Below are 27504 nucleotides of genomic sequence, written 5' to 3' on the forward strand. Positions count from 1 at the left end.
TCGCTCGCTTGCCCACCGCTCACCTCCTGCTGTATGGCCTGGTTCCTAACAGGCCATGGTCCATGGCCCAGGGGTTGGGGAATCTCTGCTCTATGTAATAAATGCTTTAACATGTGAAAATGTATATCTGTTTAATAAGTTGTATAGATGGACTGTATTGAGTATGAAAATATCTCCAAATTACTGTTGTTCTTAGTCCCTTTATTATATATGCTATTCGAGGTCTACGGCCATGCCCCCTGAACAAGCCCGGTCCCATCTGATCTCGGAAGCTAAGCAGGGTCGGGCCTGGTTAGTACTTTGATGGGAGACCACCTAGGAAGACCAGGTGCTGTAGCCATAAAAAAACAAAAAAATAAGGGATTGTAAGATGACAAGGTCTTTGAAATCTGTGAGGTCAACCAAGGGTTGCCTCGCCTAAAAAAATAAAATAAAAAATAAATATATGCTGTTAGAGTACTGAAGGAGTGATTTACATTTTAACTAAATACTGAAATGAGAACACCAACGTCTTATAAAATGATGACTATTATGGTCACTATTAGGGTAAGAAAAACTAATGACTATGAAAGCTTACTTTGTTTAAACTTTAAAAATAGTTAATTTAAAAGTACAACTCAGTTTTTATGACTTCAAGAATATTAATATCTTGAAACATTTAGGAAGTGAAATTATGACGCCCTTCTTTTAATATATATGTAAACTGGAAGGCATCTTTTTTTTTTTTTCAGGCGAGGCAACACTTGATTGACCTCACAGATTGCAAGGACCTTGTCATCCTTACAGTGTCTTTTTTTTTTTTTATTCCTACAGCACCTGGTCTTCCTAGGTGGTCTCCTGTCCAAGTACTAACCAGGCCTGACCCTGCTTAGCTTCCAAGATCAGACGGGATCGGGCTTGTTCAGGGTGGCATAGCCATAGACTGGAAGGCATCTTTCATAGCATCTCACTGAGGTGTATTATGTGTGTTTTCTCTTTCAGTGGGCAGTACTGACCTGTGGGCACTGTTTCTGTAATGAATGCATTTCAATAATAATCGAACAGTACAGCGTGGGGTCTCACAGAAGCTCCATTAAGTGTGCCATCTGCCGCCAGACCACATCTCACAAAGAAATATCGTATGTCTTCACCTCAGAGAAAGCCAGCCAGGAAGAAGACATCCCCGTGAAGGTAAAAGTATAAGTTAAGAACATATAGAAGCCTAGTCAGAGCAATATAATAGGAATCAGTTTCTGGCAATGAGAGCATCACAATCAGAATAGGCTGGCACAGTGAATATGTAGAAAGCACTGTCGTGTGTCTGTGGATGCACTACCTGAAAGCCTCAGCTTTACCAGCTTCCCTTCCCTCGTGGAAGGAACACAGGAACACATTTTCCATCATAGTCAGCAATAGTCACGCCCACTGTGGCAAAAAATAACGTATTAGAATTCCAGTTCCCTATTATTTTCTATCTTACTTCTGTCTACTACAAATAGAGTTCTGGTTAAATTAGAGTTTCATTTAAAGAAAGCCTTTCCTCGTTCTTTCATTTAGCCTTGGATATCAGGATAAAAGGATATGCACAACCAAATTGAAGGAGAAAATAGTTGGTTACTGAAATTAGTGAAGACTGTCACAAGAAGGAGGTAGTGTGCTTTTAAGTGGTATATACTGATATTTCAGGGTACAACCAAAATATGGCTTTATTTTCCTAATTTTTTCCCATGCCCCATTCAGAATTTTAAGAAAGTAACTATAATTAGAAACCTAAACAGGATCTGTGATTGGACTTTCAACCTAACAGACATTTATTTAATGAGAAGCATTTACTAGACTTTTTTTTTGTCTAACCAAACTTAGACAAAAGACAAATTAGTATATGAATGTAGTGGGAATATAAGCCAGAGCAGTAGTCCAGAGAGGGCTCTTGAGTAAGATGTGGTTGAATCTTTTTTATCAATTTCTTCTCCTTTCTGGGTCCTTGATGTTCTTTTCTCATTTATGTTTAAGAATTGTATTTCGTGAGTAGAAATAATTACAGGTGGAAACTATCATTTAGGCAGTTTCAGTTAGAATGTTAGGATTTTAGGCAGTTGTTAAGATGCCCCCCTCCTAGGAAAAGTAGTTGAATTAAAGAATATCTAATTGCTGTTTTAATCCTAATGTTATTTGAGTGAAATCTGAAAATATCAGTCACAGTGCTCTACAGTGTGTTAAGATAAACAGAATCCCGAAGTTGAAATGAACTTTCATGCGGTCATTTATTCATTCTTTCTTTTCTTACATGTTTATTGGACACACACTGTGTACCAGGGAGTGTGCTTCGCCTCACAGGTGCAACATAACTCATGAATAAAGCAGATGATTGCTGCCCTTATGCATTTGCAATTTACCAGTTGAGGAAGGAACCAGAGACATTCAGCAAATAATTAAGTATAATATTATGATAAGCTATACAAAAGAAAATCAAACCTGGCTTCTCTGAGACAATGACAGTTAAGCAGGTATCTAAAGGATGAATGGATGAGCCAACTTGAGGAAGGAGTAATTTTTTAGGGAGGAGGCTGCCAGACAGGATCCAAAAACAAAAATCATTAGGTAGAAAGGTCTGAGACAAGAAGGAATTCACATGACATTGTAGCTGTAGTATAGAAAACACGAAGGAGAATGGTGTGAATTGAGTGTGGAAACCAAAGAGGGGCCAGGTGTTAAAGGAACATCTAAAGATTTAAGAACTTTCTTTTCATATAAACAGCCATTAAATGTTTTAAGTAGAGAAACTATCATGATCATATTTGGATTTTTAGAAGATCCCTCTTGCTGCATTGTGGAAGAAGAATTAGCAGGAATATAAAAGAATGGAGTAGGAAAAATTTGGAGAGACCAGTTTAGGAGGCAGTAGTAGCTTTAATTAGGTTGGTGGCAGTGAAAATGGAAAGAAGTGGATATATTGAAGCGATAGAGTAAATTTGATTAGTAAGAGAATGTTGGAGGGATTGATGAAGGAGACAGCATAGGTGACGCTCTGGTTTCTGATGTGAAAAATCAAGAGGATAATGGTACAGTTGCTGATATAAAGTGTTTGGAAGAGAAGTACATTTAGCATACTATATTTGAAGTGCCTAAGATATCCAAGTGGAACTATCCAGCAAAGTGTTAATATGTGGTGCTGGAGATATAAAATCAGAGTCATTGGCATAAGTGATCTTTGAAGCCGTAAGAATGAAGGAGATTTCCTAAGGAAAGAAACAAATTAACTTTAGATCAGGTCCTACAGAGCTCCATAGCTTTCTAAAGGTGAATTAAAGGGAAAAGAGCTAAAAAAGGATACCAAGAAGAAGCACCTAGAGACCTAGGCAGTCCAGGAGAGTAGGCTATCAGCAGAGACCACAGAAATCTGCCTCAATAAGGAGGCAATTATCGGTTCTATCTAATGATATCTTAACTACAGTATAGACTAATTTCGGAATGAAGAGTGAACCAGAAGTGAATAAGTAGGGAGAGAAGATGCCCAATTCTTTCATAAATTTAGTTGTGAAGTAGAAGAGTAAGAGTTGTAACCAGGAGATGGTTACAACTGGTAAAGATTTAAGAACTTTCTTTTCATATGAAGGAGACAGCATAGGTGACGCTCTTTCGTGCTGGTTTTTTTTTGGTTTTTTGCTGTTATTTTAAGATAAAAGATTCTTGAACATGTTTAATTTCTAGTAAAGAAGTATAGATTGAAGGTATAGGAGAGAGAAGGGATAATCTATAATATAAGTTTCTTGAAAGAACAGGGAGGGTGTTGATGTATAGAGAGAAAGTAGAGATTTCATTAAAATTAACAGGTGTAGGTTGGGCTATCAAGCAAACAAGCTATAGGGCAGGTGTTCTTATCAGAGAATAGATCTTAGTCTTTTTCATAGAGGACAGGTATTCTGTACTCCAAGTATGACTATACAAGTGTGTTAACTCAAATGAGGTAGAAAAGTTTCTAGAAGATGAAGTGGTGAGACCCGAATATTGAATGTTGACTACGTGGACAGGATGTATTATCTAGAGTTGGTTATACTCTGTCTTATTAACCACACAAAGAACTGCTTTCCTTCTCAGTCCCCTCTCTGCCCTTTTTCTCACTCCTGTAGTTTCTCTCTCCCTTTCTTTCCCATAAAAATATTCTTTCTTAGCCCTTTCTTCTTTTCTATCCCTTCCTCTGGCAGGCATGCCAAGAGCCACAGATGGCATTCGTGGCTAAGAAGGGCTGTTGACTCTTAGATGAAAGCATTCACAGTACAGGGAACAAGCAGAAGGAAGAACTGCTGTGTCAGGCTTCCTGCGGTGAGGTTTAGGAAGTGATTGCTCTAGCTACCAGTAAACAGCACAGCCTCTATGAAACTGAGTCATTGAGCCTATCAAACCCAAACACCTGTTTATTCTATGGCAACTTTTCTAGGAGAGGGATTAGGGCAGTTACATTTGTTGTCCTGTTTAGGACAGGAGTATTAGTATACAAATGTGTTGATTACGCTCTGACTTCTGCCTGTCTGTCTTGGGTATTGATGAACACATGAATTTATTGAAGCATCTTGTAAAAAATTATAAGATTACAGAATTTAATAGAGTTAATTCCTCTTTTGTTATAGATGTGCATATATACTTATATTTCCTTTTTATTAAATACATGACTGAATGTCGTACCCATAATGCAAGTTTTTTTTTAATTTTTAAGTGTATTAACATTGGTTAATACAATTATATAATTTTCAGATGTGCATTATCATTTGACATCTGTATATTCTATTATGTGTTTACTACCCAAAGTCCAGTTTCCTTCAGCTACCATATATTTGATCCCCTTTACCCACTTCACCCTCCCCCTAAACCCTATATTTGACTCCCTTTACCCCATCTACATTCCCCTCCTCCCCCACGCCACTAGTAACCACTAGCCTGTAGTCCATGTCCATGAGTCTCTGTTTGTTTGCCCTGCTCATTTGTTGCTTTTAGGTTTATATCCCACATATAAGTGATATCATGTGATTTTCAACTTTGGCTTATTTCGCTTAGCATGATTATCTTGAGGTCCCTCCATGTTGTCTCAAATGGCAGTATTTCATCTCTTCTTATGGCTGAGTAATATTCCATTGTATGTATGTACCACAGCTTCTTTAGCCAATCATCTATCATAAGACACTTTGGTTGCTTCCATGTCCTGGCCACTGTGAATAATGCTGCTATGAACATCGGTGTGCAAATCTCTTTTTGGATATGGGTTTTCAAGTCTTTGGGGATAGAGGGATTGCTGGATCATATGGTAGATCAATTCTTAGTTTTTTGAGGAACCTCCATACTGTTTTCCATGGTGGCTGTACCAATTTAATGCAAGCAAGTTTTATCCCTCGCGCACATCCTCACCTTGCTCCTTGCTGCCTTTACTTTTGCCTCTCACTGCATGTTCTGACATTTGTGACACTTCTGTCTTTGGTGCCTGTCCCCTTTCCTTACTCCTGTCACATTTCTGCCCTGCCGTGTGCCACCTCATCTGCTTACTGCTTTCTCACACTCTTTCTCCGCTCCTCCAACTATCTAAAACTCTCCCACTAAATGGTCACATTATCTATATTGGAGTTGAGGGAGTGATCAATATAAAAAAGGTGGCTCTATGTGAATAATGAAGGCGTTATTTTGAAATTTTGTAAATATTCAAACTATTTATAAGCTTAGGGCTTTTTTTTTCCTTTTATTGTTGATGATCAAATTCCTGATCTTTATTAAACAAGCCTAAGAAGTAATTTTTTTTATTTCATTAAATTGTATTATCTGAAATATTTATTTCACTCTAAGCAAACAGTTACGACTCTCAGACACAGCTAACAATGTAATATGCATAGTGCTTGCTTTATATAGCTGATTTTGGATACGAGGTATTTGGAGAACAGAAAATAGTATTAAATAACATAAAACATTTTTTTCTATTGTTGTTTCACAATATAAGTAGTTCTGTTGGTTGACCATAGAAATAAAATGAATACTGAAATGACAGTGTTCCTTTTAGTGAGATGTATTTAAGCCGAAGACTGTATCTACCCTCATGGCAGTGTGACAGTATTCCTAAATGACCCTTGGAACCTACTGGGCATTTCTCAAAGTAAACAAAATTCCCCTTGCAAGTTCTGACAACTGCCAGGCATTTTGGATGGTGAAGTAGGCCTCTTGGCAGAACATATGCCCCACGTGGCATGTTCCCTGTGTCCTAAGTTTGGCTAGGTTTCATACAAAGCATTTTTGTCAGTGGAAACCCTGACCCTTTAATGGACAAGGTTCTTATGTCATAAGAAGTTTCTCTCCAGGAGAAAAATTACTACATGGATATAGCCACAGCCAAACATCTTCCTTCCTATCCATCCCACACACACATATAATGTTTCATCGTCTCAAACTTTTGAGTGTCTATTAGTTAACTGGCCTGCTTTTTAAAATGAAGATTTATTTCAGGCCCCATTCGCATAAATTTTTATTCTTTAGATCTGAGATCTGCGCTAGGAATCTGTAAATCTATTAATAATAGTGATTTTTTATGCAGTATTTTTTGTAGAGGAAAAATATACTGTATTTCTGCATTCAAACTCCCAGAGAAGTCTAGAAATACCATAGAAATACCATATGTCAAATTCTATGTGTGGAATCTTGTTGCTTCCTTTTTCCTTTTTTCTTTCTTTTTTTTCTTTTTTTTTTTTGTTTAGTTGATTCAAAGTCTGTTTTATACTTTCTAAATATAATTAAAATAAACATCTATTGGAAAGTTATGACCTAGTTTAGAGTTAGCATAAAATAATTTGGTAAATATAATCCACAATTGTATTTAAATATACTTATCTAAATATTTTTATATAAGATGCTTATACATGAACATTAACTGGTCAATTTAGAATGCAATTATGTGTTTTTGTTATAAATGTCATGAGTAAATATAATAATAATTGCAAAAAACAATTTCTATTCACTAGCCAAATTAGCACTTGTAATTCTGAACCGTTAGTCTAGTATTCAAGTTATCAATAGCTTTCAATAAATTGAACATGCATTGGTGACTTCTAAGATACAGACTATAAATTATCTTCATGAAATTACCTTTATGAAGAACTTATACTTTGTGGAGTAAAAACACCATTAAAATGTGGAAAGTACATTATTCTTGAAGTGGGGACTTTGTTTTATTCACTGCTGTATCCGCAGCATCTAGAACAATGCCTGGCATGTGACAGATACTCAGTAAGTAGATGGATGGATGGATGCATGGATGGATGCATGGATGCATGGATGCACAGACAGACGGACAGATAAACGGTTGAATAGTATTACATATAATATCCCTAAAAGCCTTTGAGTCCAAATAAAACTTTTATTTTTTTTTTCAATTGCTAACTTATCTCTGAAATCATTATTAAAAGTATTTAAAAGAACAGGGTAATATTTTGGTGGCTTCGTGCACTTGTCATATTTCCCACAGCCTAGGTAGAATCCCCATTGAACTTTATTCAAGTAACATGTGAATGCTTAAAGAACTGAGCACTTGCCCCAGGCACTTGCTTGAAAAATATTTCTACTTCATGGAACCAATCATACAAGCTGCATAACTGCGCTAAGCTGTATCTGTCACTACCACCGTGAGTTTTTAGCGTGGTGAACAGGTGCAGACAGAAATAAAACAATGTTAACTGGTCTTAGCTGAAACTACTAATGGACAGCACAGGCACATTGAAAGAGTTAGCTCTACTTCGAAAAGAAAAGTCCAGAATAGAAGTAATGAAAGTTATAAAATACCAAGACAGGAAATGACTTCCTCTATACCGAACAATAATAGGAAACATTCAAGTTATTTGCAAGTTACAGACCACCAAGGAAACCTAAAGAAAAATCTGTTACCTATCACCAAGTTATAATCTAGTTGGTCATATTACTGATTAGAGAGCATAATCCTCTTTTAGGAGAAGGGAGGGAAAGCTAAGTCGTGTAAATTTGCCTTCTTTAAAGTGATGTTGTTCAATGAGATGAATCTTCAAAATATCTCTAATCTCAAGACCTTTGATTCTTATAGTATCATTAAAAGATTGCAGAAATCAATCCAAGTAATAATTAGAAGATTAAAATATTTCGTGTACTGTTTGAGATGTGATTGTGCCACCTCTGACAAAGCTGAAACTCATTATCTGTGGCAGATAGCACAGATAGGCATCCCCTTGTCCCCAGAGCAGTGAGAGCCATCGTAACAGCGTGCAGCAATCACTAGGGCAGTGACATAAAACAGCAGACCAATTCACTTGTGATAAACACAATCCCGATTGTTTCACTGAGGTAATAAGTTTAAAAAGTCCCTGACTCACAGGATTCCCACACATTCCCCTAAAACCTTATTCATCTATAAGAAATAAGGTTAGACAAAAAGTATAATATTTATTTTTAATAGAAGTAATTTACACAAAAGCACAAATAGAAAGTAATGCTCTCTTCCATTCCGTCTTTGCCTTGCCACCAAGGAGCAATTTCTATTTTTAGTTATAGATATCATCTGTATGATTTTCAGTAATACACATAAATTTTGTTTTTTGAAATACTAACTTTAGACAGTATATGTTGACTCCTCACTTTAAATATGAAGAAATTACTGCATCTGTTTCTCTTTCAATCTTTCCTCTCCCCTCCACATTCCGATTTGTGTTATGGTATTGTATTTATATTATGATTTTTAAACGTTCACATTTTGTTACCTAATTATAGACATGTCTTCCATATCTAGAGAAAAATCAGTAAATTATATGTACAATATTATAATATAAATAATGTTCACTATAGAACCCTATAGGGTTTTTGACTTTATTAACCTCCCCTATAGCTTCTGATAGGTAGGTAGAAAAAATTAGATTTGATTGACTGAATGAGATGATACTACCCTCCATTTGATGGTTTATTGTACAACCAGTTCCAGTGATTTTATTATACAATACCTAACACAAAATCCACCTAGAGTCTGCTCAGTATTAGATCAGTCTTTGTCTTCTGTGACTGCTCTCATCTGAGACTCTAGCTTTTATAAATGCGAATGCTGAAGTTTAATTACAAGATTTTATTGTTATTGTTGATCATTCTGAGTGAGCAAAAATATGTTGAAAATTTTAAATTGTGTTCTAACCCCCTTTTATTTTTATTTTGTTTATTCATTTGTTGTACTCAGTCGTGTTTGAGATTGAGAAGACTGAATGTAAATATTAATTTGTTTGCATTAAATAAACTGCCTGCATGTATACTATTTACAAATCACCATGCTAGGCTCTAGGTAATATAAAAGTAAATGCCATTTGATCCTTGTTTTCAAACAATATATCGACTGGTGAATGAGGTATGATATGTCATATGAAATCATACTAGATAGAACAATGGCAGGGCAATTAATTGAGGAAAAGCTGTTCTTCTCCAAATAAAATTCCTCATCTTTCCCTTATGAAAGACAAACTTAAATGTTGAACAGAAAAATCTAATAAAATAGTAAAGTTGAGGAGTACTTAGTTTTTAAATCCAGTTGTAATTCATCAAGCATTTATGAGTTACTGTAACTATGTATTAATATAGCACTTTTGCTATGTCACATATAAAAGAACTCAATATGAACTACCAACAGAGAGGTAGGAAAATATTTACCACGTAAATTTAACATATACAGTATATAAGAGATCCTACAAATAAGAAAAGATAACCTGTTTTTTTTTTTAAATTAGCAAAGGATATGAATAGACAGTTCATAAAGAGGAATTCTAGGCCAATAAATGATATTCAATCTCACTGCCAGGAAAAATGCAAACTGAATGAAAATTTGGTTCTTCATTTCATCTATCAAATTGGCAAAAAATTAAATTTTAACAAGCGTGCACATATTATTAATTTACCTGTTGATAGGTAAAAGTTTTAGCATGTTAGAGGACAGTTTGATAGGGAATCTACCAAAATCCAAATCTCTAAAAAGTTTCTTTAACCTTTGACCAACAATTCTTCGATGAACCTAGCCAACAAAAATATGTGCATGTGTTCCCAAAGCTATAAGTATAGGCATAGTTACTGAAGTATTGTTTGTAATAGCAAAAAGAAATGAAATCAGTCTAAATCTATATTAATAAGAAATATTTAATAGATTGTTGTTCCCCAAATATCATTCTTTCATTGAAGTGAGGTAAATATTAAGGTCCTACATGAAAAGATTGCTAAGATACAATGCTAAATGAAAGGCCACATTATAAAATATTTGTGGGTTATGTGTGCATTTTATGTAGGCTTCTAAAATGCATAAGATCCAACAGGATAAATGCTAGATTTTTAGTGGTGTTTAGAGAGGGCAAGGTATTAAAAAAAAAAAACAGGCTTAAAATTTTAATCTGTGTACTTCTATTAGCTTAGTTGTCCAATAAACATATATTGCTTTTTTTTGGTAATTTTTGAAAAATTATCAAAAATGTGCTTGTGATATATCTAGTAAATAAGACAAACCAGAACCTCGTCTAACTTTTAGTCAGTTTTTCTGTGTTGCCTTTTGAGATCAGTAATCCTTTGTTGTATATATCATTTTTCATTTAACAATAAATGATGATTCTTACTAAGGTCGACTCATAGAGGCAGTGAATTTTTAACATAGCACCTTGAAGCAACATTTTTAATGATAATTTATGATAATTTTAATGTCTATAAGTTGTCTAAAATTTGAAATCTTTGGTCTTGGAGAAACTGCCAAATACATTGGTCTAACATAAGGATTATGCATTTATTGGCTTTGTTTTTGAAAATTGTTCAGGGCGTGCATGCACAAACCAAGAGCCACAGACATATGTGGGGCACTTAACTTCTTTCTTCATTGTTCTCATTCTCAGTAGCCACTTTCTCCATTTGGAAGAAAAGGGTATTAAAGCCGTCTCACTGCCCATGTAGGTTCTGCCAAGCAGATTTTTAGACTTCCTTATTATTCTTCTTTCATAGCAGGAAGTAGCTGGACTGGGACCAGACAGTTCAGAACTATGGCATTTGGAAGAGATCATTGAGAGCTACCACTGAACTGGCCAGACTTTGATAAAAGGGAATGTTCTGGTCTTTTCCGTCATAGAGTTAGCACTGCAGTTTGGAATGTTGCTTATAAAAGATTATTCTCTTTTCTTTGTACCTTTTTATAAGAAGCAGCTTAATAAATAGCAGGCTTATAGTTATGCTTGTGTTTCATTTGGATATCTTTTTGAAAATGAGACCTTGCGAGGAACTTGGATCTTTCTGTCTAAACTCCTAAATGATTGCTTTATGCTAATTTTCCGTTTTCTCTTATTTGAGATAATTTTGCTCTTAAGATAATTATTAGATTGAAATAGATTTCTTATATTTTTTAACCTTTCAAGTACAATTGAAAGTCTCCATATCAGAGGAATAAATGTAGACTCCGGATTTTAATATGAGAATTTTAAAACTTTCCATAATTCAGTCTTGCTAACTTGAAGTTAACAGAGCTTTCTTTCTTGTTTATCTTTTAACCTTTGAGTGTCTCTTCATGTAAAAATGATGAGGAAGGGTAGTTTGAGAAAAATAATTCTGCTGTGGGAATATTTTTACTTCTTTTTGGTTAGATCTGTCCCCCTTGTAGGATAATCTATGCCATTTTCATGCTCATATTTTAATGTCTCAGAAAGGTAAGTTATTGAGTATTTACTATTTGCCAGGTATTGAGCTAAATGCTTTGCATGGATTTCTCATTTAACCATCACAACCACCTTTGGAAATAGATATAATTTTCATCCCTGCTTGATAGAAGAGGAAACTGAGGCTTAGAAAGGTTAGAATCTATATGACTAGTGATTTCCAGAACTGACAGTTCAATTTAGATTTGTATCACTCAAAATCTTATGTCCTTAATCTCCATGTCATACCATCTCCCAGAGCATTCCAGGGGAAAAACTTCCTCAACGGAGGCTATAAAAACACTTGCTTTATTTTTCATTCTCTTATTTCTCTATTCTCTTATTTCTCTATTTTTTTTCTCATCTTCTTACTCTTATGATAGAAATGGCTATGCCAAAGCACCTTTTAAGAGTTTATCTAGCTTTGTATAAATCTGCTCAGTCCAAGTGGATGTCATTTGTACCTCTGTCATTATCCTATATAATGCTATTGTAAGAAAGGATTCGTCATGGATTGGGTCCTTCATTGTTTGCTTAAGTTGGAATTTTGATTCATTGTATTCTTAATGTTTCCAGTGCCATAATATCTGAAGTGAAGAGTGCTTTTGAATATAATTCTGCTTACCTAAAGTAACAAAATTTGTAACTACAAACCTAACCACTTAACTAACAAATCTTGTCTTCAGGGTCCTATCACTATGTGACTAGGGTATGCTTTTGCATTCAGTTCTCTTAAGATATAAGTTCCATTACTTCTTCAGTTTGAGGCTAAAGAAAATTTCCAGCAAATACAAAATAAAAGATAAATATTTATGCAACTGTCATATACTTTGATAATAAAAGTGTTTATATTGGTTTCCCATGCCATTATTAACTAAATTTTATTTGATAGTAATGTGTTTTCTTCTTTGGATTCAAAGGGCAGCCATTCTACAAAAGTGGAAGCTGTGGTCAGAACTCTGATGAGAATCCAGCTCAGAGATCCAGGGGCTAAAGCACTCGTTTTCTCAACGGTATAGTCAGTGTTTTTATCCTCAATAGTAACGCAGACTGACATTCTGTCTCTAATTAGTTTATTAGAACTAATTTTGTTTGCCATAATAACATTATGAGAACTAATTTTGAGAACTAATTTTGTTTGTCATAATATAAGTAAGATTTAGAATTACTGATAGATTTTCCCATGTCAGATTTTTTTTTTTCCATGTCCACAGGATAGAATTATTTTTAGAGAAATTGGATGTTTCACAAGACAGTTTTTTAAGCTACATTTCAAGTTTTACTTAGGGATTTTCATAGGTTTATATATTTTTAATTGGAATCTATAACCCTGAAAGTCTCATTTCACAAATGAATTTGATTGTTTAAGGAAAAGAAAAATAATCTACTAAACAAAGTATTGAGTAAAAATTACTAGTTTCCATTTTTGAAAGATAAGTAGGCATATCCATTATTTTCTATCAGTTATGTTTATCTTAATTCAGTTCTCAAAGATGCTTTTTGTTTTTACCCTATCTTTAACCAACATTTGATTAAAAAAAAAAACAAACTACTCTTCACAATACAGCTAAATAATATTGATGGTACTTCATGTAAAGGTTTTGATTTGGTATTTACTCAATTCTGAGATATAAAAGTTATTTAGTTTCTTTTCAAATTCTCTTTGTATGAAAGCTATATTTAAATATTTTCTTACTGTTTTATGTGTTCTTAGTGGCAAGATGTATTAGATATTATTTCAAAAGCTCTCACTGACAACAACATGAAATTTGCACAGATCAGTCGTGTTAAGACATTTCAGGTATGTCAAAATCTTATTCATGTTTTTTGAAGTGGTTTCAAATTGAAAAGGAAGCTTCTGTTAACTAGCTTACTTGCATTTATAGTCTTGTATCTTGATTACTTATAAAATTAAAATTCAAAAGCAAAGTAGAGAAACATCCTATTTTCTTCCTGTTCACTTAAACCCATAACAAGAATCTTCTGAACTTGAGGTCCATTTCTTTAATATAACAAAACATGGCCTTTGCTATACCTTTTGAAGGGACACGGGTCTCCTGCCCTGGGATTATGTACTAAAAACACTATATTAGGCAAAACTGCATCTGGTCAAATTGTCCTTACATCACACTCCACACAATGATAGGTAGACACTCAAAGACACAAACACACAAAGAAAGACCAAGTGAGAATTAAGCAGATTCATGTCTCTTATCTCATACTCAGTCTGACACATTCTCCTCTTTCTCTCTTTTTCCCTCTAAGCTCCTGTAGTTGAATTTGCATACATCACATGCATGTTTCTTGTGATCCCACTATGTATTATAGAGAACAAGAGAGCTTATGTGACACTTTTCCTCATAAAGTCAAGCAACAAGTTTATATTTTCTAAAATTGGTAATTTTACATGTTCTTAGCTATCACATTTTACAATGATGTGGATACCGTTAGGTATATTTAACGTGAGCTATAAAATGCTGCTCTTATTTTTAACTGATCCGGCTAAAATTTAAATGTACTTTTCTTTTTTAGGAGAACCTTTCAGCATTTAAACATGACCCCCAAATCAATATTTTGCTGCTGCCCCTGCACACAGGTTCTAATGGACTAACTATCATTGAAGCAACTCATGTTCTCTTGGTGGAGCCCATATTGAACCCTGCCCATGAGCTCCAGGCCATAGGAAGGGTGCACCGAATCGGACAAACAAAGTAAGCGCTTAAGTGACCATCAGTCACGTCCACTTCAGCTTTCTAAGATCCATCTCACTGTTTAAACTCTTCATTTATGTTCATCATAACCTACTTACTTTTAATTTCTTCCTTGTTTATTAAATTTTCAAGCATTCATATATGACCAAAAGACATTTCGAGAGATTTCCAGCCCACTCTCCAAGAAACAAAGCTCCAGATTCTCCTAGATTTTTGTCTTCTGTCCTTCACAAACTAACCTGATCACATCATCAAAAGTTTCTTTAAATACTTAAGAGAACTGCAGAGTTAAAGGCATCCATCATAAATTTGAGAAGAATTGATTTTTTTTGTTGTTTCAGGTAACATGTATTTAAAAGAAGGCATATGTCATGCATGACTAAACACAAATATCTCCTTTTTAAATTCTTCCCCTTAGGGAAAATACACCCCCTACCCCTGCCGCCCCAACCAAGTCCACTCCAAGAGATAATTAATTTCGTTTAAGGCCCAGAACAAACCTAGTAGTAAATATTGTATAGTATGTACTATTTTTATTCAAATATCACAATGGACCATTATCCTATATAAGGCCTCTCAGATGTATAATCTGGATATCACATGCCTCAAATTTTTTTTTAAAAAATGCATCTATATTAAGCACTCAAATTAATATTGATTGAGCTGTTCACACAGCCAAGGAGAGTTCCGAATTCAGAAACACAGAGGGGATAAACGATATTTCTAAGCACTGTAAGGAATTTGCACTTGCCAGAGTTTAAAATAAAGAGAAGAATGGCAGGAAATGAAGTCTTCTGTGCCATACTCAGAAATATGGACTGCTGTGTAAGCGGTAGCTAAGAGAACAAATGGTAACTTTTAATTTTAAGCAACAAAGACACGTGTTCATCTAACAAACCCTTTGCAAAATATGACAAAGTAATATAATTGTAATAAATGCAAGCTTGTTCTAAAATACTGCCAAGTAGCCTTTAAAATGCACTTAAGTCTTATTTGGTGTGTTGGGTGGGTGTGTGTGTTTGACTTTGTCTTATATTTTTAAACATTGACTTCCTATCTTATCAGTGTTTTCTAAAGCATGCACTGGACTCTTCTTAGATTTAAGACTGCAAGTCTTAAGTCTTAAGACTTAAGACTGCAAGTCTAAAAAGGCCATTTTTACTACTCGACAATCCTCCTGTGCTTCCCTAGTAAATAGATTATTCTGCTTTCTGATGAGATTATCGAATCTTCTACATTCTCCTCCCCACTAACGATGATCTTGCCTCATGCAGAGAAAAAGATACAATCAGATTAGAAGTACCTCTTCTTTACATCACCAACTTGAACAAGTCTGTATTGATATCTACATCATTCAGTAAAATTTTACTGAGCACCTTCCGTTTGCCAGGCACTAATCTAGGTACTTGAGATGCCCTCATAGAGCTTAAATTCTAGTTGTAAGAGGTTGATAGAGAGGCAGATGGATGGTAAAAAATAAAGGTAGTAAGTAGTGTCAGGAGCTGGAAAAGTAGAGCAGGGTAAGGATTAGAGTGCAGATGGCTGGGCAGGAAGCCATGGCTGGTCTTACGGTGAAGGTAACATCTGAACGGAGTTGAGAAATGGGATAAAGCCATGCAGATAATTAGGCAGACAGTGCACTCAGTGCAAAGGCCATAAGTCAGAAGTCTGCCTGGTGTGTCTAAGGGGTAGCAAGTAGCCAGAGTTGCTGAAGTAGAGCAAAGAGGAGAGAAGTAGGAGATGAAGTCAGAGAGCTTGGCTGGGAGGGGGAGGGGTATTATATAGGGCCCAGGAGGCCATTGGAAGGCTTTGAACAGAGGAGTGACATGATTAACTTAAGCGTTGAAAGACTCATTCTGAGTGCTCTGTTTAGGCCTGAGGGGAAGGGAAGCAAGGGAGAGTAGAAGCAGGGAGGCCGCTTAGGAGGCTATCACAGTAATTCCAACAAGATTTGACGGTGACCTGGACCATGTTAACAGCAGTGGAAATGTTGAGAGTAGTCAGGTTCAAATCCTCATGCAAATCCTCTGCATGAGGATTTATTTTGAAGGTAGAACCAATAGTATCTGTGGACATACTGGATGTGGCATGTGAGAGTCAAGGTTAGCACCATGGATTTTGGCCTAGACGACTGGAAGGATGAAGTAGCTTTCAGTTGAGTTGAGGAAGACTACAAGGTAGAGCAGATTTAGTGAAAGAATAGAACCTTATTTTAGATATAAGTTTGAGATTTTATTAGACATCCAAATGGAGATTTCTGTTCCGTAATTGGATTTAGAAGTCTGGAGTTCAGGAGAAGAACCTGGGCTAGAGAAGTCACCAGCATATAATGGTGTTTGTAAGTCATGAGACATAAAAATGAGATTACCTCCAGAGTGAGTGTAGATAGAGAGGAAGGACTAAACTTTAGAGCACACCAGAGTTAAAAGCTCCAGGAGAAGAGGAAGAACCAGCAAAGGGGACAGATAAAGATCAAATAATGCATTAGGAAGAAAACCAGAAGAGAGAAGTGTCCCTAGGAGCCAAATAAAGAATGTAAGTCAAAGAGGAGGATATGATCGGCTGTGTCATGTACTGTCCAAATGTCACGGAGTTGTTGAGAATTGACCATTAGATTTAGCAACGTGAAGATCAAAACCAGTTTAGGTGGAGAGCTGGAGGCAATGGCCTGATGTGAGTATAGGAGAGAATAGGATTTTATTTATTTATTCACAAACACTTATATGACAGAGAAAGGTTAAGTAACCTAAGGTCGCATGGCTAGTAAAAGTGGTGGCAGGTTTCAAACAGCCTTTCTGCCTCCACAGTTCATGCGTTTAACCACCATGTGTTGCTGCTGCCTGTATGTAGTTGGTAGGACAAGTATTTTTGAGTTTTGCTGCAAAGAACACAGAAAGGGTAGAGAATGAGATCAAAGTAGGTTTTTTGGGGGTTTTTTTCCCCCATATGGGAGAAATAATAGAATGAGTCATTAGAGACAGAAAAACTAGTGAAACGAGACTGGGGAAAACGCTGGAACAAGGTCCTTGAGTAGGCAGGAGGTCTCATACTCAGTGTAGAGATTGGTTTTAGACAGGAGCATGGATAGTTCATTGTACTAACAGGTTGGAAGGCACGGTACATTCCTTACCTTGTATTACAGTGGAAGAAGTGTCCCTTTTCTTTCAAAAGCCAGCCATCTCACTTGACCTATATCCCATCAATTCCCATATTTTCAAGGATGTTCCTCTTGTAATATATCACCACATGAATATATCTTAATTTTTTGTATCTTAAAAAGAAAATTCACTCACCTACAGTCCACCTTCCCCTCCACTTCCTTACCTTCCGTGCTCAGCCTTCCTGGTTGGGTGTTCACTGTGCCACTGAAATGAGGCCCACAGTGGTGTTAATGATCTACCTCTTAACATGGTCCTCAGAAGTTCTTTTTCCTCTCTCTGTCATCTCTAGATGAGCTTATCCAGTCCCAGAGCTTTAAGCAGCATTTTTATGTAGATGACTCTGAAATGTATGTCCCCCAGCCTGGACATGTCCCCTTCACTCCTGTACCAGATGCATACATCCACTTCTAGCCTACACCTGTATCTGTGGACTCTACACTTCCTTTGGATGCCTATCTAATAGAAAACCCAGTATTATCATGGGTAAAACGAAACTGTTCCTACTGCACCCCACCCACACCACCCTTCCCCATCTTATAATGTGGCACTGTCATCTGTAGTTCCTTAGTCCAGAAATCTAGGACTCTTCCGTATTTCTCCTTTCATACCTCACATCCGAACCATTATTTAAGTCTTGTCAGCTCTGCCTCCAAAAGATATTTCAGATTTACTGACTGCTTACTGTCTTCGCCAGTACAACCACGGTACAGTCCAACCCTCTTACCTGGCCCACTGCAGAACTTCTTAACTGGCTGCCAGGTCTCCCCATTTTTCTGCCTAACAGTCCATCCTCCACAAAGCAGCTGAAGGGATTGCTCAGGGATCATCAAGTATAACTCAAATCACGCAGAAAACCCACTGACGGCTTCCCGTTATATCCGCAGCATAATCCGAATTCCTGTCATATTCTACAAGGCCCTCCTGTCTGCTCAAAGATCTGACCTGTTCCCACCTCTCCAATCTCACTTTCTCCTCTCTGCCCCTCATTTGCAGTATGCTTCTGCCATGCTAGCCTTCTTTCTGCTTCTCGAACATTGTGCCAGGTGTGTTCTCTTCCTTTTGAACTTTGCGTTTATTTACTATTTCTTTTGTTTGAATGCTCTTCACGTTCCTCCTTCACCAGCCATGTTTTAACTAACGTATCGGCCTCCTTCTGGCAATATCTGTACCTGAAAATATCTTAATTGTTTATATGTTTGTTGTATGTCTCTCCTCATTAGAATGGTAGCTCACTGAGATTAAACAGTTTATTTTATTCTCAGCTGCACTGCCGCTGCCCCGAGTTAGTACCCGCCATGGTGGATACCAACAGAATGATAAACATTAACATATAATAAATGGTTTGTTTTCATTTGGTTTCACATGTTTTTAAACTTATAATTGTTGTATCTTCCAGACCTACTATTGTACACAGATTCTTAATTAAAGCAACAATAGAAGAAAGAATGCAAGCAATGCTGAAGACTGCCGAGAGGAGGTGGGTGACAGTTCCTGCAAGTCAGTGGGGAAGTTTTCCTGTTTACGTAAGGGTTGTGTTTTGAACTTTTCACTTTGATGACCACTCATGCAACCAAAAGATATAAGTGCGAATACTTTTTAAAAGCAAGGTATGACATTCTACCTATCCAAAATGTTCTAATGAATGCACCGGACATTCTATATTTGACTTAATTTATTATTAGGGATTGTAATATATAAAAATATTTAAACTATCCTTCATTTCTTTGCCACTTTGGATTACTTTTTAAATGAAATCTATCTTCATGCCTAACAAAAACCTTAGTCTGATACCTGTAAAATGAAACTTACAGTGTTGCTTCGTGCATTGTTCACGTATGTTAGTCACACGCAAATAGGAAGATCTGGACTTAAAACTCAGCTGGCAATTGTGTTCATTCCAATAGCAGAACAAAAGCAAAAAGAATGAAACAGCCTTAATTTTAAAAACTCAACTTTGGAATCATCAAACTTCCTAATATTTATTCCATAATTTTCTTTAAAGTCATTTTGAAAACATAAACGAATGCCTTACCGCATCCTTTGAGAGAGGTACAATTGGCAGATACTCACATTAGAGAGGATTTCCTTAGAAGGGATTGCTTCCTCAGGGGAGTTTGCATGGAGAGCAAAGAAGCAATTTGAAACTAGAAATTGTCTTCCATTGGTGGTTTATGGGAAGGAAAGAGGTTACCACAGGAGTTTTTTGCCTCAAACATGACGGCTTTTGTTGTTGATGTTGTTGAACAGAATTCAGCATAATATTTAAGCTGCCTCAATAAAACAGCAGTTAGAAGAGCTGTTGAAATGCTCTCGAAACAAATTAACTTTAGATAGCAAGAAGGTAATTTATAAGGTGAGAGCCTTAGTAGCAGTTGGCAGGGCTTTTGTTTCTTTGTTTTATTAATCGTTTAGAGAAAAAACATTTTATGACTAAGCCTGAAAATAGTGTTTACAGGTCCTCACTGATTTTAAGAGATGCAGTAATGATCCCATCACCTACTTTCTTCTGGGAGTTTCTTAAGGCTCAGTTACAAAAATGTAGGGACTAGAACTTAAGACTAGAACAGTATGAAGACAAATATAATCATTAATTCCTTGGGGTTTCTTTCCGACTCTGCTCGCTTGGAAAATCCTCAGTCACACAAACTCATCTGCGAAGCATTCAGAGGCCTCCGTCTGGACCGTGGCTGATCTGGCAGATCTATTTACCAAAGAAACCGAAGAACTTGAATGAACTACACTTGATTCAATCTGCAAATTTCGATGTATTTCAAAAATTTCATAGCTTGTAAGAGCAAAGTTGTAAGTAAAATATCCAGTAGATGTCAGTACATGCTATTCATAGTTGAATGAATTTATTACTTTTTTAGTTGTACAGTGTCTCAGTAGTTATTGAGTCCTTTTGAATATGCTATTTCCAAAAGATCTATGAAGATTTTTAATTTTTCACTCCTAATAAAATATTTATTTTTGTTCCACAGAATATCTATATCTGAGGGAATGAAGAGAGGTAATATGTACTTTTCTTTTGATAAGATCAGTCTTAAAGAGTTGGAATAAGAGAAAGTATGCTAACCTAGTTTTATATGACCTGGTATATTCAAACAATGTGAATCTCATTTTTGGAAAGGCCTCCAGTATCTTTAGTACATGATTCACCAATTTTTAGTAGTAATATCTTAGGTTGATGATGAATTATATTATCTCCTAGTTATTTGAGAAGGTTTAGTCTGTAACTACATACATAGTAAATTAGCAGTAATACAACTCCTAACAATAAATTAATATTAGACAATTATTTCTTTTTTCTGTATCTCGCTACGAAAAATTGAAACACTGAACACTTTTCATGTTTCCATTACATGTTAAGTAATGTCAGTGTAAGCAGTAAATAGTGTTAAGTGTGTTAATGTTTACCTTAAAATTATCTAAACTGATTTATCTATCTTTAATTTTTCTTATTATTGTTTTTACATGTTTTAAGATTGATGTATCTGTAAATATTGCAATTTTTATAATTTTAGTTTGTATCAATATGGAAATATGGAAGATTTTTTTTAATCATTATTGTACTGATGTCTTGCATTCTTTTCATTTCTCTTGTTCTTGTGTAACTACACTTTGAACCACTAATGTCTAAATTTATGATAGGATTTGTTATTTTATTTCACTAACACTTCTCTCAAGGACTAGTATTTTATCTTTGGAACGAGAGAATGTCATATTTACATAAGCTAATAATTACAAGTGATAATAACCTAGCCTTTCTTCTTCTGTGAAGAATTAATGGACTTTGAAATTGCTAACTAAGGAGTAGCTTGTTGTATTCTAGTTGTTTGATGCAATACAAATGTTGTTTTGTTTTCTTCGAGCCTTCAAAGTTTTAAATGACCCTCAGGACTCATTAGCTTCTACTTAGCTACCCAGAAAACTGTAATAGAAATACCCCCTGGATCACATTTGTCCAAGAGGCTTTGGTGCTTAGTTAAGGTGCATTTTCCCACTTGAGGTTTGACATAACTCAGCTGAAGAAAACACACACATTTTTGGTGCTTATTCTTCAGTTGGAGGGAGATATGCATTGATTCTTTTATATGAAATTAAACAGAACTATTATTTTTGTAGCTCTTTACATATTATAAAGAGCTTTCCTGTACATTCACGTATTTAATTTGCCCAACAATCCTGTGACGTTGATATAATTAATATGATTCCTGTTTTATAGGTAAAGAACCGAGGTTCAGAAATATTGAAAAACGTGCCTATGACACGTAGCAAGTTAAGCAGTGGAGCTCAGGTCCTGTGCCTCCAGATCTCGTGTCCTTTCTCTAACTCATCTGTCATGCTGAGATTCAGAAGGCTCATGTTTTTAATTTAATGATGAGCGTTTTTCAGTATTTAAGTTTGTTTCCTAGTATTCCTTTTTGAGCAAAAGTTTAGGGAAAACAATTTGATATGCTTCAATTTTGTAAAAAAAAATATATATATATATATATATACACCCACATATATAAATATATCTATAGTAGAAGAAAAGCTCTTATTTATTTCTGTAAGAAATCATCAATTAAATAAATATTTTAGTGGAAGTAGAAATTTGGGGATTTATTTGAGTTGTAGAACATACGGCGTGGTTTTTTTTGTTTGTTTGTTCATTTTGGTCTCTCAGAGGAAGGTATCAAAATCATTTATACTACAGACCCTACATTTTATAGACATTTGCCATTCAAAACAGTTGTGACGCTTCTTCCAAATAATTGTTCCAAACAAGTACATCTTGGCTGTAAACAAAGGACTTTTTGTTTCCTTCTATCATTTTATATTCTCTGAAATATCACTGTATTTATAAATAGTTGCTCTTAAATGGGTGCTATACTAATGAACAGTGAAAAAACGAGATCATTTCAATCCTTGGAGAGCTCAGACATGTTTGGATGTGGGGAGGCATTCTCTGCTCAGTGATTCAGGTGAGCTTCTAGGACTGAAAGACTTACTTATGTACAGTGTAAAATACATGTACCTGATTCCATAATCTTTCGCTTCCTACTCAGATAGCTTTACCGTGTTTAGTGCAGCTTTGACTTTTCTCTGTATGTGCTCTCAGCAGAAGGATCCATGCATTTGATTTTAGGAATTGGTCCCTTTCATATTGCATTAATAACAGTAAACCAAAAACTCTTGACATGATAATTCAGCATGTAAACCACAGATACTTTACAGTGAATTATTAAGCCTCACGGTAGTTTTCAAAATATCTAGGAACTGAATTTAGAAATGCAAGATTAATCATCCACTCAAGCTACCCTTTGAAGTGGAAAAAGTAAGAAATTATGTCTTTTAAATCTCCTGCTCTCATCTATGAATTCTCCCAAGATTTAGTGTTCCAGAGTAATTTGTTTATAAAACCTTTGAGAAATGCAAAAATCACCTATGCTCAGTGACCTCAGATTTAGCTAAATTGAATAAAAAATGTCTTTCAGTTTTTCTAGAATTTAAACAAAATCCCACAATAACATACCATTTCATAATTTTTAACTGGCATGCCAATATAAAAATGGAATGTCATTAAAACAGTACAGTATAAGCAATACATTTTAAGCCTGGCTGCTCTGATAAAGGAAATCTAATCAATAACGTTTCTCCAAAGTATTATCAATTCTATTTTATAAAATTGTGTAAGATTTCTGAGAATCTCCATGTGCTCTGTAACATTTTGGAGCCCAAGTGGATGCTGTGACATGTGAGGGTAGAATATGAACCACTTGCAAGCCTCCCTTTAGCGGGAGGACTATGTGAGTAATTGATAACCCCAGAGGGGATGCGAGTCTCACAGTAGGTATGTGGTGTACAGATAGTGTCCCCAGTAGAAAGTAACTCGAGAACTTGGCAGGGACCTAAACTGTCTTCTCGAGCCTTCCCTTGCCTTCAGTCAGCGTTTCAGGGGCTGACCCTAGTCTTTGGAGGTCTCTCTCGCACCATCCCTTGAATCCTATTTCATTACTTAATATCAATGATTCTCCAGGCTGATTTTGTTCTTTGAAACTGACTTTGTTATATTGAAACCAAATCTCTTGTACTACAGCTCATGCTTTTTTCTTGCAAAATAGAAATAAAATTTAACCACCATTTTCTGTGTATTGATCATTTGTTCAGGTGACTTGTTATTAAATTGTTCAGTAACTTTCTATTGAATATTCCTTTTTTTTTTTAAGAGTCTTCCTTCTCAAACCCTTGTGGTGTCTTATCTCCTGGAAGCCTACTGTTATGCTCCACACCCCCAGCAGAACAGTTTTGTCCAAGGACATATTTTTGACACGTTGGTTTTTTTTCAGATCTGTGAATAGCGTGACTTATGCTGGTCACAGAGCCCTCCAGTGCCTTACGGAGCAAACATCTGTGCCCAAATTTCCTTAGAAATTGAGCGTCTCCTCACTTTATTAATTACTTAGGGTTTATCTACTGGGATTACCTGTGTTTATTTTCTTTCAAGACCGTTTAGTTTATATTTACCACATTCCTAATTCCATACTCAGACCTATAAAGGCATCTTGTACTCCTGTTTCTCAGCTTCTGATAATCAAATGAGTGCTACCTCCAGTTGTTTTTCCAGATTTTTTGTAAAAATTTCAATTGACTTAAAATGAGAGCATTACTGCCTGTTGATCGTGTTCAGTATATTTTCCTTTGACTGTCACAAGATGATGTCTTCTCTGGTAAATGCAAACCTATGTTTTAAAAAGGAATATATTTTAGTGCCTGATCTTGGCTTTATTGTATAGAGTGTTCATAAATGATTAGTTATTAAACTGTTAAGCATCATCATGGAATGTTGTGTTTACTTAAAACTTGCGCAGTTTTCACTTTTTAAATTTCAGATTGATAATCAGGTCACTGCTTATATTCTGCAAGTAGCGATTTCTACCCTGCACTCACGTTCAGCTTCCCAGAATGATATGCTCCAAAAAATACTTAAATAGCACTTCTGTCTTTCTATAAAGTTAACAATGACTCAATGGCAGACATCTAATTTATTCAGTGAGTTGTTTTTAAGAGATGGTTGTTGTTACTCATAATCTTTGTCTATGCATACAACACAATATGAACAAGTTTCCTTAAACGGTCTATGATCTAGGTCTTTCAAGCATTAAGGTAAAAATCCGAACAAACCACTTTTTAGTTCTCACCTTCCTTTCTTGCATTGTTTCTTACTTCTTATTTCTTATTTTCCTCCTTGGCTTTGAAACTGTCTGGGTATTGGAAAAGCAGTTTATCCACCATTACATTAAAGGATACTTATCAGACTTCCTGCCCAAGAATCCCTAACCCAGAGTTTGGGCTCCTGCTGGGAGAGGCTCCTCTGATGGGCTTCACAGAGTAAACTCCCCAAATTGGGCACAGTCCAAGGCTCCCTGGAGAGAGTTCACCTGGTCCATAGCGGCCCAAACTAACAAAATCATGGCCCATAGAAATAAAAGCTCTTTAGTAATTTTGTTGCATATAAAGGTCCTAAGACTTAAAAGTTTGAGCACAACTGCAATAGCCTATTTTTAAATTAGCTTCAGTGTCTCTTCATCAAGAACAAGGCAGGGAATGGGCAAAATTTTTCTAACCATGCTGTAATAAGTTACCATATGCACATTTTTATTGACCATAGTCAAAGGCCTATTGTGGAAAGAATCTACCAACACAGCAGCAGCAGCAATATATGCGAGTTTAGTGGACTCTGTATAACAAGGAGTTAGTTACACTTCATTTTGCATCTTACACTCTGTTTACAAATGAAAATTACATTGTTGGTTTCATTTAGCAGCTGACTTTTTAAACCAAATGATATTGCCACGTGAATGTAAAAAAAACAAAAACGATTTCCTGTGATTGCTCTGTGACCACAGAGATGATTGTCACCTGCAATGATTGGGTTTTATGAACCTTGGCTAGGTTATAGTCCCAATTTTTTTCAATCAAACACTAATCTATGTGTTGCTGAAAGTCAGCTGACTTTAAGGGAGGTCGTTCTGGGTGACCTAGGTGAACTTAATTCAATCAGCCAAAAGACCTTTGGAGCAGAAGTGAAACCCCAGAAAAGATTCCACTGTGGACAGCAGCGTCAGCTTGTGTCTGGGGGTCCCTGCCTGCCCTTCCTGATTGCCCGCCCTGTGGATTTCAGACATGCGTAACCAGCCTCCACAATCACATATGTCCATGCCTTGCAGTAAATCCTTTAATATATATCTCTTACTGGTTTTGTTTTTCTGGCTGAACCCTGAATCATATACCACCCTTGGAGAAGCAAATGGGTGGTACAGTTTATGTTGCCACTTTTAAATAGCATTGTAATATTTCCAAGAACACATCCCCCCAAATTGTTAGACATAAACATGTAAAGAATAAAGGTTGCACACACACAAATAAAAGCTTTTGAAACACGAATCACGAGTGTCCATTAGTGGCCTCCAACGTGGTGTGTGCACATTCCCGGAATACACAAGGAGATTCATTAAGGTGTGGAGAGAAGTTATTAGAACTTATATTGAGTGGGGGTTATTTATAAAAGAGAAATTAAATTTCCTTTATTTAAGATACAGACCAAAACTAATACCTTTATTCCTGGCCTCTTAGATGGCAGTCACATATCGCCCAGGTAAGTGGATACAGGAGCTGCTCAGACTCACTATCAAGCAAAGAGGATCTGGTGAAGAATTTCACTCTTGTATCAAGATGTCGGTGAGGAGGGGCTGATAGCATCCAGTACAGTTTTGATTATCCACGAGCAAGGAATTTTAGAATGCAAAATACGTTCCCAAAGGGGATAGTAAAATCATTTCTGAAAGATTCTAAGAAAAGCATTTTTTAAAGTGCAAGTGATAAGGCTCTGTTAAGTCCTGTCATTAAAAAAATCTGTTATTTCCCATTTGAGGTTTTTTTTCCCCTCTAAATGCATAGTTGTTAAGTTCCAGAATCTCTTTAGCCAAGTGAATAACAAATATCATAAAAAGGAGGGGCTGCTATTTCCTTTTCTAAAAAGTTAGTAAACATAGAAAATGCAACTATTTTCAAAAATTTATCAAGAATTTCAATGAATTCAGTAGAAAAGGCATTGCCTTCCTTTCAGTGTGCAGTAAATAGTTGTTGAATAATTGACAAATATAATTGATGTGATAACTTGATATACATTGTGAAATGATTACCGAAATCAAGATAATTAACACATCCATCACCTCACATAATAATGTGTGTGTATGTGTGCGCGCACGCGTGTGCGTGGTAAGAAACTTTAAGATCTCAGCAGGTTTCAAGTACACAATACTGTATAATTAGCTATAGTCACAGTGCTGTACCTTAGAGCCTCAGAACTTATCTAACTGAACGCTTGTACCTTTTGACCTACATCTCTCTGAAAAAGATATACAAGTGCCTAATAACCACATGAAAAGATGATCAACAGCATTAGTCACTAGGGAAATGTAAATCAAAACCACAATCAAAGGAGTTGTGGAGGGGGAGAGAGATTAATAAGCAGAGCACAGGGGATTTTAGGGCAATGAATCAACTCTATATGATACTACAGTGATGGATATGTATCATTAAACATGGTCAAAACCCATGGAGTGTAAAACACCAAGCAAGAGTGAACCTTACTGTAAACTAGGGACGTTGGACAATAATGATGTGTCAGTATAGGTTCATCAATTGTAACAAATAACAAACCGACCACTCTGGTCCAGGATGTTGATAGGGTGGAGATTGGGGGTACAGGGCACAGGAGGTATATAGGAACTCTATTTTCTGCTTAATTTTGCTGTGAACCTAAAGCAGCTCAAAAAATAAAGTATATTTTAAAAAATTACACACAATGAGATACCATTTCACAGCCACTAGGATGACTATAATCAAAAGACAATGACAAGTTTGGTCAAGAATATAGAAAATTGGACCCCTCATCCCCTGCTGGTGGAAATGTAAAAT

General features: G+C 35.8%; 1 protein-coding gene and 2 pseudogenes across 8 annotated transcripts in view; 2 read left to right on the top strand and 1 right to left on the bottom strand.

Annotated features, from left to right (window-relative positions):
• The window catches only part of SHPRH (SNF2 histone linker PHD RING helicase), a 78134-nt gene extending 53777 nt beyond the window's left edge, over positions 1-24357 (top strand). For 7 of the 8 annotated variants that reach the window (XM_039846966.1, XM_039846963.1, XM_039846965.1 and 4 more), the window contains 6 exons: positions 982-1170; positions 12587-12679; positions 13381-13467; positions 14199-14377; positions 18935-19015; positions 20176-24357. In XM_039846966.1, the coding sequence (XP_039702900.1) occupies positions 982-1170; positions 12587-12679; positions 13381-13467; positions 14199-14377; positions 18935-19015; positions 20176-20272 (726 nt within the window). In that variant the 3' untranslated portion in view covers positions 20273-24357. The remainder of the gene's footprint in view (positions 1-981; positions 1171-12586; positions 12680-13380; positions 13468-14198; positions 14378-18934; positions 19016-20175) is intronic. The other variant, XR_005649481.1, reaches the window with a different exon arrangement.
• Positions 223-340, top strand: LOC120589453 (uncharacterized; annotated as a pseudogene).
• Positions 805-923, bottom strand: LOC120589436 (uncharacterized; annotated as a pseudogene).
• Positions 24358-27504: the final 3147 nt, after the last annotated feature.

This window comes from Pteropus medius, unplaced genomic scaffold (assembly GCF_902729225.1).
Source record: "Pteropus medius unplaced genomic scaffold, Ma_sr-lr_union100, whole genome shotgun sequence".
Taxonomy (NCBI): Eukaryota; Metazoa; Chordata; class Mammalia; order Chiroptera; family Pteropodidae; genus Pteropus; species Pteropus medius.